General features: G+C 36.6%; 1 protein-coding gene across 1 annotated transcript in view; it reads right to left on the bottom strand.

Moving 5' to 3' along the window:
- The window catches only part of LOC140231521 (voltage-dependent T-type calcium channel subunit alpha-1H-like), a 173,849-nt gene that overhangs the window by 61,172 nt on the left and 100,278 nt on the right, over nt 1–12,399 (bottom strand). The window contains exons 16-21 of the mRNA XM_072311655.1: nt 9,223–9,360; nt 4,977–5,050; nt 3,824–3,947; nt 3,122–3,375; nt 2,584–2,710; nt 1,879–2,007 (exon numbers count right to left, since the gene is read on the bottom strand). Of these exons, the coding sequence (XP_072167756.1) occupies nt 1,879–2,007; nt 2,584–2,710; nt 3,122–3,375; nt 3,824–3,947; nt 4,977–5,050; nt 9,223–9,360 (846 nt within the window). The remainder of the gene's footprint in view (nt 1–1,878; nt 2,008–2,583; nt 2,711–3,121; nt 3,376–3,823; nt 3,948–4,976; nt 5,051–9,222; nt 9,361–12,399) is intronic.

The raw sequence follows: 12,399 nt of genomic DNA, 5'->3' as shown, positions 1-12,399 counted from the left end.
TAACAATAGTGCACCATTGTTTAACTATGGTCAAACTATGGTTTAACACTAGTGCACCATGGTTTGACCATAATTAAACCATATTGCCCTATGGTTAAACCATGAGTTTATCATGGTTTCATCTTTTCCTAACCGTAGTTTCACCATTTCCTAACCATGGTTTTACACTTCCTTTACCATGGTTTCACTTTTTCTTAACCATGGTTTTGGCTTGGTAGAAACACAGTAGTGACCATGGTAATACCACAGTAATGTCATGGTAAGTGCGTTCCAATTTACCACCTTTAAACCATGGTTACCATGGTTAACCCATGCTAAACCTATGGTTTAACCATGGCTACCATGGTTTAACCATAGTGCACTATTGTTTAACTATGGTTAAACTATGGTTTAACACAAGTGCACCATGGTTTGACCATAATTAAACCATATTGCACTATGGTTAAACCATGAGTTTGCCATGGTTTCATCTTTTCCTAACCATAGTTTCACCATTTCCTAACCATGGTTTTACACTTCCTTAACCATGGTTTTACTTTTTCTTAACCATGTTTTTGGTACTGTAGAACCACAGTAGTGACCATGGTAATACCACAGTAATGTCATGGTAAGTGCGTTCCAATTTACCACCTTTAAACCATGGTTACCATGGTTAACCCATGCTAAACCTATGGTTTAACCGTAGTTACCATGGTTTAACCATAGTGCACCATTGTTTAACTATTGTTAAACTATGGTTAAACACTAGTGCACCATGGTTTGACCATAATCAAACCATATTGCACTATGGTTAAACCATGGATGGATCCAATGTAAAACCATGGTTATGCCTCATAGTCAAACCATGGTATTTTTTTACAAGGGTGTTGATACACTCACTGCTACCAATCATATCCTGATGGGTGACTTTCTACTGATAACATTAACCTGATCGATGGTTACCAGAGCTTGGCATGCCATGTGCTATTCCTTACGGGCATTGCAATATCCCAGATGCAATGGCTTAAAGGGAAACCCAAACCAACAGAGAAATGTGGATTGAGTGAAAGCACCAACATTAGTAGAACACATTAGTGAAAGTTTGAGGAATAAAATCACACTATTGATGCAAAAGTTAAGAATTTTTAAAGTTCTGGTGTTGAAACCACTGATGAGGAGACTATTAGAGGTTATGGCGTACTGCATACGCTATATATTTAGTGAGTCTAAATTTTCGTGAATCGGAACTTCCCGACAATTTTGCGAGTGATAAATTCGCGATCGTGGAGTCCTGTATCGAACAGAGAAGTGTATATGCGTACGTCACATTCATAGCGTGATCAGGGTCAATATTTTTGCGTGTCTTTTAATTTCGCGAATAGCATCTGACATGCAAAAATTCGCAAAAATAAAAACCTCATGAAATATTCGGTGTATGCAGTATGTGTGGACAACAATATTAAGAAAATGTAAAGGGAATTTCACAAAAATTCACTTTTCTAACATACTGAAAGAGCACTTGACTAACAGCTTTCAGAAAGCAGGGGGAATAATTGCTATCTCAACATATGTCAGTATCAAGTTGATGCATAGTTGATGGAATGTGTAATTTTCATGAAAAAGGAATTTTTGTGGAATCCCCTTTATATTTTCTTTATATTGTTGTCCACACATACATTATAACCTCTAGTAGTCTCCTCATCCAGTGGTTCTAACACCAAAACTTTTAAAATTCATAACTTCTGCATCGATTGTCCGATTTTCTTCAAACTTTCACTGATGTGTCCACAGTTCTCTTTGGGTCGGGTTTCCTCTAAATTTCTAGAATCATCCTATGAAAGACAGGAAAAAACACATACATGGGGAAGAGAATGAAGTTATTTGCATGGACCAACCTACCTGGGCCAAGTTATCAAAGTTGTACTGCTGGTTGATCCACTGATTCTCCGAGTCCGACTCACACTGGGTCCTATTCCTGATGTGTCGCACATTGGGACCAGTGCAGTAGAAGAACTGGCCCTTAAAGAGCTGGATTCAGGGGCAGATTTAAAGGGAAAATCTGGGGTTACACATATACATCTTCCAAGACTTTGCAGCTACTGCTGTTCTTACTGTTGTCATCTGCACAGACAAATAACCGACTAGATAGTCAACATTCTGCATCTAACCAACGGAACATTTGACAATTTTGGAGCCCGAGGATAAATTTTCAGTGTTCTTGTGACAGTCCACTACACATTTCTTTAACAACCTTTATCATCTTAATCGTCATACCAAAAAGAATCTATTCATTTTCACATCATACATACAGTGTACAGTTTGCTGCCAGGTATTTTTGCACATACTTCTGTTACAACTTTCATTTCATATTTTCCCTTTACATACATCTACTGACCAACCAATTACCAGTATAAGAGACTTTACATTAGACCACAGTATGCTAACAAAAGTTTTTTCCCTCATAAATGTCTGCACACAACACATTTGCATTTTAAACTCAGTTTATGCAGAACAAAACTTTGCTACTACGTACTGGCAATAAACAGACAAGCAATGACATATTGTAGGAATCTGAGTGGTTGCTATGGCAACCGCATCACTGACCTGAATACCGAGGATGCCAAAGATGATGAAGAAGGTGCAGCATATGATGACGATGTTGCCGATGGGACGCAAGGATGAGAGGAGTGTCTGGACCACCAGTTTGAGCCCAGGGGCGCGGCTTATCACCCTGAAAGGAACAACGAAATATTAAGTAATGAAGACAGAACAATTTCTCATTCTATTAGGTGTGCTGTGGGTCTTTAAGCATGGGTGGCCGGAAATTGGAAGGTTTGGGATTCAGGGGCTTAATAAATCAAAGGCAAGAAGCCTCTTGTAGAGGTTTGTAATCACATATGACATCATTATCAGAGGCCCCGTTTTATCAAAAGATAAAATTGATTATAAATTTCCTTAGCACACAGGCTGCCAAAGACTTATGATAGAAATCAACTATATAATCAATTATAACTCTTCATAAAACAGGGCCCAGAGTTCTACGTATAGCTTAAATCAAAACTGTGGGTGACCCAGGTGCATAAGGACACTCCCTCTCCATCCTTCCTCCACCCCCTGAAGTCATAACAGTTGCCATGGCTACCTGAGTGGGCGGAGGGTACGTAGCAGGCGGAAGACCCGTAGAATGGAGAAGATCTCGGGGCTGCTGGAGGAGACAGCGGTGATGAGGAGGTCGATCCAGGAGATGATCACCAGACTGCCGTCCATGATGTTCCAGCCGCTGTGAAGGTAGGCGTGGGTGCCGAAGCAGAACCCTTTGGCCAGCACTTTAATCATCATCTCCACGGTGAAGATGCCCATGAAGATGTAGTTTGAGATGGTCAGAAACTTTCTCTCCTGCAGGAATCACAAAGTGAGATGGTCATGGGATGAAGAGGAGGAGAAAAACTCAATTTACTATTCCATCAAAATCATGACTAAAACTTTTATAATTTGATTTGAAGTTGGAAAAATCACTCATCTTAAAGAGCCATAATATCTACTGGATTATCAAATTTGACAGTGACATTATTTCTCTTTTTGTGATTCAGGTAAAAATACATATTTCTTTTCATCATGTGAATTAGTGAACCTGTACATGGTTGTATTAAAGAACTATTGACATTGTTTTAGCAATAATTCTAGGCCTACTGTTTGGCATCATTCTGCATACGCACAGACCCATGAAAGCACACCACAAAATAGTGCGGTCTTCTGGCTGTTAATTGGTAGTATTGCTCTTAATGTATGGACGTGAGTGTGTTCTAAAGATTCCCATCTATCAGGATTCAAAAGCGGTCCTTACGATACTGTCTGGCTGAATGCCTGGTCGCTCCATCGCCAGAGTGATACAGTTGAGGAAGATGATGAGGAGGATGGTGTAGTCAAACCACTTCTGTGCAATCAGGCGCTGTAGTCTCCTCCGGAACCTGGATTAGTGGAAGGAAAGGTAGACAGCGATACTGATATGACAGCAAATATTTGGTTTTGTAATCATGCTCTCTCATTAGCTTAAACGGATGGCATAGTATTGGTGGAGTTGAGGATTGGGCTTTTAACTTTTTGCGACATACAACATATCAAGAAACCACTAGTGAAATAGTGCAGAGCGCACCGCTCTATTTAAAGATTAATTCAAAGTTTATTTGATAAAAATTGGTTTTGGAATGGCTGAGACGTCCAAAAACAAAGTAACACAAAGCGATCGTAATAAAAGGTGGGTTGCTCTGTTTGGGTATCTCAGCCACTTCAAAACCAATTTTCATCAAATAAATGTTGAATTCCTCTTGGAATTACATGCTCTTTCATATTTAATAAGAGGTTTCTCATTTTCTCACCACAGAATGTTAGACACCTGAAGTTAGGTCTCAATCAAAACTATATGGTCCGGCCCTTTAGATTCTATATCATAGTAGGTTCAAAATCTTTTTCTGGAGTCCAAGAGAACAATTATGTCTCTAGCTCCATTGAGGAATTGGGGGAAAATCCCCAACATATTTGTATTTCTCTGCCGCAAGTTTATCATTCACGCAATATACATCAAGACAAGAAGAAAAATCAACATTTCTTCTTTGTTCTTTAAACTGAAAATAATTTGTAGCAATATGTGGTCAAAGAGGATTAGTACATCTCTTTTTACTTTCTCCCTGATTTCATCTCCAGGTTTAATTCAATTCAATTCATTTTTTTTTTTTCATTTTTTCAACAGAATATACAAAATAATGACTGAAATTGGACATGCATATGAAAAATACACAAGAAGCAGACATAACGGTATGTTCATGTCAATGATTACCGGTGCCCTCATTTCCCTAATTGTTTTTTCAAACGTGATGATTTCTATCTGTCTGTTCAATGACAAGGCCACACCTATGCTATAGCATTCATTCCTCTCCGACAGTATCTCTACAAGCTCTTTATACATGTTTTCATATTGTCGGCATCTAGAGTAGCCTCACCGGTTGTTAGGCGACAGGAGGTAGATGGCGTACTCCCTTCTGGTCAGGAAGCATCCCTTGGGCTCCGGGCAGCACTTTAGGCAGTTACAGTCCTGGGGTGAACACAGACATTTACACAGCATGCACAAATCATGTCAAACTTCAAGATTTAAGTGTGTGTGTACATGCATTACTTTTAAATAACACAAGACATTGAGATTTGGTACATCACACAGACTATCTGGCAATTTCTTTTCCTTTTATGATATGTTCTCTATCTCATCATTTGTAATAAAGTTTAGAATTCCACTGATGAACACTCATTGATATGTAGATAAAAACACATGATAGCAACATCACATATGAACAGCCATACAAACTGCATGTACAGTTTGTATGATGGCCTCTATCATTATTTATCTTTTTTTTAATGCTCATCTGTATCCTGATAATTAGTTTTTACACCCATCAATCTAACTCCTTTGTTTCAAAAACTTTCCTTAAATGAAAAATACAAAAAAACTATGGACAGAGTTGATGCAAAAGTAGAGCAAAATAAATTGGGCAAAGAGTGCTGAATAGAGCTGCATAGTCAGAAGAATCAAAGTACATAGTTTGCCTTTATGTGTAACAACACATACACAAATGATATATTGATTTTAAATGAAAAGATCAACAAACTATCACTGAGATGAACATATAAAAACAGGTGAATAGTGTGGTATTTAAAACAATCATTAGTGGTAGGATAGATAAAAATAATATATCTCCACACCATTACAGATTTAAAAGGGCTGAATTGTATGTGAAAAATTATTTAACAATTTTGCTACTTGTTTGCAAGAATGGTACAGATTGAAAATTAAATTTACACACAAGTACAATGGCACCATATTATGCAGCTAGTTGTTCATAGCTTTACAGATGACAGACAAATTCTGAAAATAAAATTGGGACTTTTTTTGCATAATAAAATCTGAAAATAATTTAGTTTTCATAAATAACAGTACAAAGTGATATAAACATTTGATTACTGTGTTAAATGATAATATTGTAAGGGTGGCAAATATATGAGTGGTGAAGTTATAATCATTCGGGGACAGTAGTCTACCCAAGGACCATCCACGGAGTTAGCTTTTCATAGATTTTGAGAGTGAGTAAGTGTATAAAGGCAGTCTGCTAGAATGAAGTGCAAATGTCGAGAATAAGGACATTATAACAATCAGCACTGAACTATCACAATTACTGAACAGCTACTCTAGCTGAGAGTAGTACATTCTGTGTGTTAAGGAACATAAATGAAATAATGCCTCTGGAAGCCTCAAGGAACGAGATACAATGAGGAAGAGAAACTTGACCAAAACCCACGGATATTCATTACATGGTATTGCATCACGGGTAATCTATAAACAAACATGATAAACTGACTGTAGAACATGGCTGGGCATGGAAATGAAGAATTCACTTGTTTGTTTGTTTTTTCATATTAATTAATGTAAGTGCACACATACAGATACACTTTCAGTTTCTGTGCGTGTGCAATATGCAATATATTTCTTTTCTTTGACCATGTGCCATCAAAATGAAACTTGTTGGTTGGTAATTCTTGGAAATGAAAGCATCAAACATCCTGAGTTGCAAAATTATATAATTATGAAAATATAATCACTATCTATACTGGCACACATTGTGCTGATCCTCAAAGCAACAACCAATAACATAGAAATAATGTTTGCACATAGATTCCATCAATATTGGATTAGGATCATTTAGTAGAAGTTTTCTTTGCGGAGTAGTCTTCAAATGTCTATTTGCCCCACAAAATCTTCTGTACAAGAAAGGACAATGAGTAATACTCATATTCTAATTTGTCTACATGTACTGCTTTATTTGTACATCCTGTTGCTTTTTTTTTATTATATCCATAGCACACAACTTACAAAACTTACAAACTCTAAAAATTTATGTACAGTTTGAACACATTTTCTTCACCTGGAGCCTTTTTCAATTTTCATACTTTTCAAAGACTTTGAGGATCAAAGAATTTTGTGGAAATTGAAGAGCCTACATTGGAACTTTTATGGACTTTGCAAACTTCCCTGTTTTTTTAATATATGATATAATGGATGCAATAATATCATTTATATTCAAGTATGCTCATTTTGAAAGAAGCAATTCCACGCAATGGCATACAACTGATCAAGGATATTCTAAAATACGTCCGTAGCCTCAAATAGAATCAAAAGAATTTGCAGAATACACTATCAGAGAATCTAGAAGTCAACCATACACTGAATGAGTGAATCTGAAGGCATGTGCAGAGCTACGTATCATATAGTTCACTCAAAGTACAGATTTTCTATGTTCACTACGAGTATTGCAAAGTCTAAAGATGATGTAGAATAATGCCTGATAAATTGGATAGATGGAAGAAATATGTGGTTGTGCTAACATCCCATCAGCTACATCTAGTGAAGAAAGTGTTAGGTTAAGAGAAAAACAACACAAAGTGGCAAAGTTAGTCATTGATGACACCTACAGAATGCATGGAAAAATGAATAATTGCACAGATAATAACAATTACAAATACAGCAACAGCAACGACACATAATGGCCAACAATACATTGAGAATGAATGTATATTGGCAAACATTTTGATACAAACAGACACACAAAATAAATAATCTGATGTATATAACAAAAGAAGAATACATATACTCTCCTAAACATGAGAAATAATGGCCAGATAACAGTGCAGAATGTAACACAGGTGTATCGTAAATAGGGCTTCACAAATGACCATGAACTTGTGTTTTAAAGCTGTGTCCACTTTCCAATCTCCCGAGTCTGTTAGCTGTGACAATGATAACGTACGAAAAACTGGGACTGAATGCTGCACATCGAAAATGAGAGGATAAAAGACAGAGTCTACGGTGTTAACCCTGGAAGGAAAATAACTGTTTGATTAGAAGAGAAACGGAGACAAAGACGAACATACATAATATGCATGGCTAATACATAGATGTGTATGTACAGCATCTACTAAGCAGACAATCCATGGAAGGGAACTGCGAAATAACAATGCAACAGTCATGCAGGTTACAGGGCCAATGGTTGCAAGAATTCTAAGTATGCGATATGAAATGGATGCCAAGAATATATGCAGGCCAGGCACTTGTCTGGCTGAATGGATATAGACATTATAGACATATATTTATATACGCTGACACACAAAGAACTCACCCACAGTATGGTTGCCAATTTGAGGAGTAAGGCAGATGATGATCAGTTCGAGGAAGAGGGGAGGGGGTGGGAACAGGGCGTTTGGGCCAAAACATTTTTGTTTTTTTCAAATCCATGCCAAACAGATGACAGGTTCGGGGAGGGGGAAAGTACACACAGAAAAATGTAGAAAACAACAGGACATTCTCATTAGAAAATTCAGTTCAGTCACTGGTTGAAAGAAAATTTTGTTGTTGTTGTTTTTTTTAAAGGAGTATATAATACACATTACCTTACACTTTTTCTTCACCAGTAAAACGATAATTACAACAGCAGAAATTTGAGTACAAGGGGACATATCACTAGGTGTTGTGTACTATTAAAGTTTTGTTCATTACCATCATTGCAATTATTGTTATTGTACTTATTATCCTCATTCAAGAAGTTACTATCTTTCATCAAAATCATCACGTCAATTCACATGTCGTACCATGTGCTGAGTAGAAAGATAAGATCAAGTTTCAGCTGATAAGAGGTAGCTTAGTTAAAACATATGCTAGAACACAGCACATGGAATACACACATGCACAGCTATCATGTCTGTTCTCCAGACACTGTGCTGATTTTATTTCCCTTTATCAATAGTCGTCCTACCAATTCTTTCCTTTTGTGTATGTTGTAGCCACATTTCGCACTGTACAGACGTTTGTATGAATATCTCTGAAATTATGATGAGTTGAACTGGCATACCAACATGGGGATACAGCTGACAAGCTCAGTACAGCTTTTACTTATTTCATACATTTTGTATCTATTCAAACACATTGTCCCTAACCTGCTACTATTAAAAACAGCAACAAATGTGGGATAAATGCAACATTGGTGTTTTAATGCATTTGTGAATCTCTACTCTAGAATTATATTTTTGGAGCTAGACATGCATTTCTTCTGACAGATGGGACAATTCTGCTCAAAGATTCTGCGGAGAAATCAGGGTCATGTGGTGGTTGCTAAGAGAGCCCGCACGGACAGAATGGTCATTTACCCGGCAACAGCAGCACACGGGACTGGCACCGCCTATATCACCATCACCATCATCATAAAATACTTCGTCATCATGCTTTGCTTCACTCGCGTACGTAGCACTCCTGCGTTTGCATTGTCCTTCACTGCCTGGATCACTCTATTGGAAGGGGAGGGGGGAAAAAACAAGTTATGAAGCAAAGCAAGCTGATGTGTGTTTTTTTTTTTTTCAAAATCAAACACAAACTTTGATGGGTAGAACTGGTGACAGAAGAAAAAAGGAGTTCACAAACACAAACGTGGAACAATTAGTATGGAGTTTGAAAGAAACATTTTGGCAAAGAGTTACAGACACTCTTTCATGCAGACTCTAATCTTTGTTTCTGTGTTAAAAGCATGACGAGGAAAGATGTTTCTTCTATTTGTGTTGTGCTCATTAATCTTGTAATGATCGATACACCAGATAAACCAAAACACACATATACACACAACTAATCTTATGCTGATTACATTTTTTTTTAAGCTTCACTATAATGTATCCCCTGCTCTATCAGTTTCATAATACCTAAAATTTGACCATTCAAAATAGTTCAAGACTTTTTAAGTTTGATATGAAAGGATACACTATGGTAAGATTTCGCTACACAAAATCTATAACAACCATCAATGCTGATTAAAGAATGAGACAAATAACAACCTTTATGTCATACATTAAATGTACATAGGACATGCACAAGAGAGAAATATTCTGATACGGAACCTGTTTGGAAAGAAATCATTATCATAATAGATTCATGGTGCACAGTCAAACGCCACTGAGTAATGTTATGAGTGCATGCAATGCAAATCCTGGGATACTTCTTCCAGAAGCACACTGAACTATGCGTCTCGCAAAGCCCATGCAATCTTTGACATTTAAGAAAGGGGGGGGGGGGACCTTCTACAGACTACTCGGTGTTTCCATGGCGACAGAAACCATGACTCTGTGCATGGAGGCATTGTAAATTACAACATGGCATTTATGCACGAATTGTTGTTTCTCAATGTCATGATGGGCAGACAGGAATTTAGCTGTCTCGCATGATTTGGCCATAGATACAGTTTATCTGTCTGGCAAACAAAGCCTGCATGTGGGCAGAACAGGCTAAAAAGCCCCACTTTGTTTTATCAATTCAGGAAATGACAGAGAAAATTTGCTCTTGTCTTGGACAGCTTGTGACCGAATGAACACATTTTCAGAGCATTTTCAGAACACTAACTCTTACTCTGGGTAAGATCATCCCTTTGAAACCAACCTCATTTTTTAATGAAAAAAAAAATCCAACAAACCTCCACTGTATGCACAGATTCATATTAATCAAATTGATCATATTGAGCTCATGAACATGCAAAGAAAATTGTATTACTATCACGCAACAAAACAAACTACAGAATAAATCAATAAACACAATTGCAAATTTTACTTATGGCACACAGTAAACTTGTATGTGTATCACTCAATCATTACGTATTTTATATATTTTAGCCACAAAAAAAAATGATCGATAATGAAAAAGGTTTTCTGAGATATTTCAGAGGTTATTAGGCAAAAAGAGAGAAAAAAGATAAATGATATATCACATGCACTCTATACAAAGCCTTTAGTTCTATATTTCTGGTTGTGATTACATATGTAGGTGTATGAATGTTCACTATGCACTGAGTTGATTTCTTCGTTTTTGTTTTTTCATATAAAGCTTCTATACACTTATTCCCCAAACAACTTCAATATAGCTTTGATATATTGATATTGATAGGTTATCTATATAGCTATGCTCACGAACACATAGACAAGTTAAATTCAGGGCATTATTTTTAAGAACAAGCATCAATTAGCTTGATCATACAAACAACATATTGAAATATAACAACATAAGTGTATTGTAAAGTGAGCATGGGGCAAGAAGAGCTTTGGAAATTAATTTTGTGTCATTCTTTGTTCATATGCCCAGGGCTATGCTAGAATTAAAGACAGACTCATGTAGTATGAGAAAATGTGTAACAAAATCTATGGACACATGGACACATTCTTTTTTATGATAAGGAAATTAGTTTAAAGGTGACTGAAATATAAGCTAATGTAAATATCTGGTGAAATTTGTGTTGTGAATACTTCAGAACAAGATTAAATATACACTTCAGAATTCTGCCTTGAATTCTTTGTTTCACAAAATAATATTGACAGAGAAGATTTTCAAATGTTTTCACATCAGCAGTAGATGGATTATCTTTTATGGTAATTAATACAAAAGGGAGAAAAACATTTTGCAAAGTATAAAAAATGATGAAATTCTCACATTTTTTTAAAACACTAGATTTCAGTATCCAGTTAAAATGTAAAACACTAGTAGCTCAATAAAGAAGCTTGACCCTTTGAATAAATTATCAAAACCATTACAATGGTCAAAAACAACTCCTCTATTTTGGCATGAACATATTATTGTATTGTTGTATAGGGGTAAGCCTTGGCGTACAGGAAATGTAATGCATTTGCTGGCAGGAAGCACTGCAGTGGCGACATACAACCCTGAAGGCGAGATCAAATTACTGTCACTTGATCATAACTTATAAATGAAATATTTCCCTTTAATCATTAACATAACTGGGGGCTTTTTTTTTTTCTATTCATCATGCCAAAGCTTCAGCATGCTGAATTCACTAAAGCCCTCGAAAAAAGTGTTCACCATCTAATCTGGCAGCACAACAAAACAGATATATTTCCCTATTTTGTCTTCTTAGAACTGCATCAAAAAATAAATACAGCATGCACTGAGTCTCCTCTTTCATTAAATAATATTATCATTTTTTTGTTGTTGGTACAATCAGGTTTGCTTCATTTTTTTTCCATTTTAAATTTTGGGTTTTGGCTTTCTTGATTGTCTCTTTGAAATATCTAGACTGGTATGATTATCAATACAACATACATGCCTCATAAGTGATCTGTAGGGGAGAACGGCTTTCATCCAAGTCATTTTGTCATGTGTACAAAAGAGGCATGTACAACTACTGCTGCGCCTTTGTAAGGACAGGACACTAAGTCATGATCCTTTGTCTGTTCGAAATCTCCTTATCAGAATGCAAATGATTTATTCATGTTCTGTGTCACGTCGTCGAGGCTGGAGGCTTTTCTACCTTCAAGGTCATACGCGTGGCATTAGAA

Source organism: Diadema setosum, chromosome 8, assembly GCF_964275005.1.
Source record: "Diadema setosum chromosome 8, eeDiaSeto1, whole genome shotgun sequence".
NCBI classification, from domain to species: domain Eukaryota; kingdom Metazoa; phylum Echinodermata; class Echinoidea; order Diadematoida; family Diadematidae; genus Diadema; species Diadema setosum.
The sequence above is the reverse complement of the archived record's forward strand: the minus strand, read 5'-3'. Positions and strand labels throughout refer to the sequence as shown.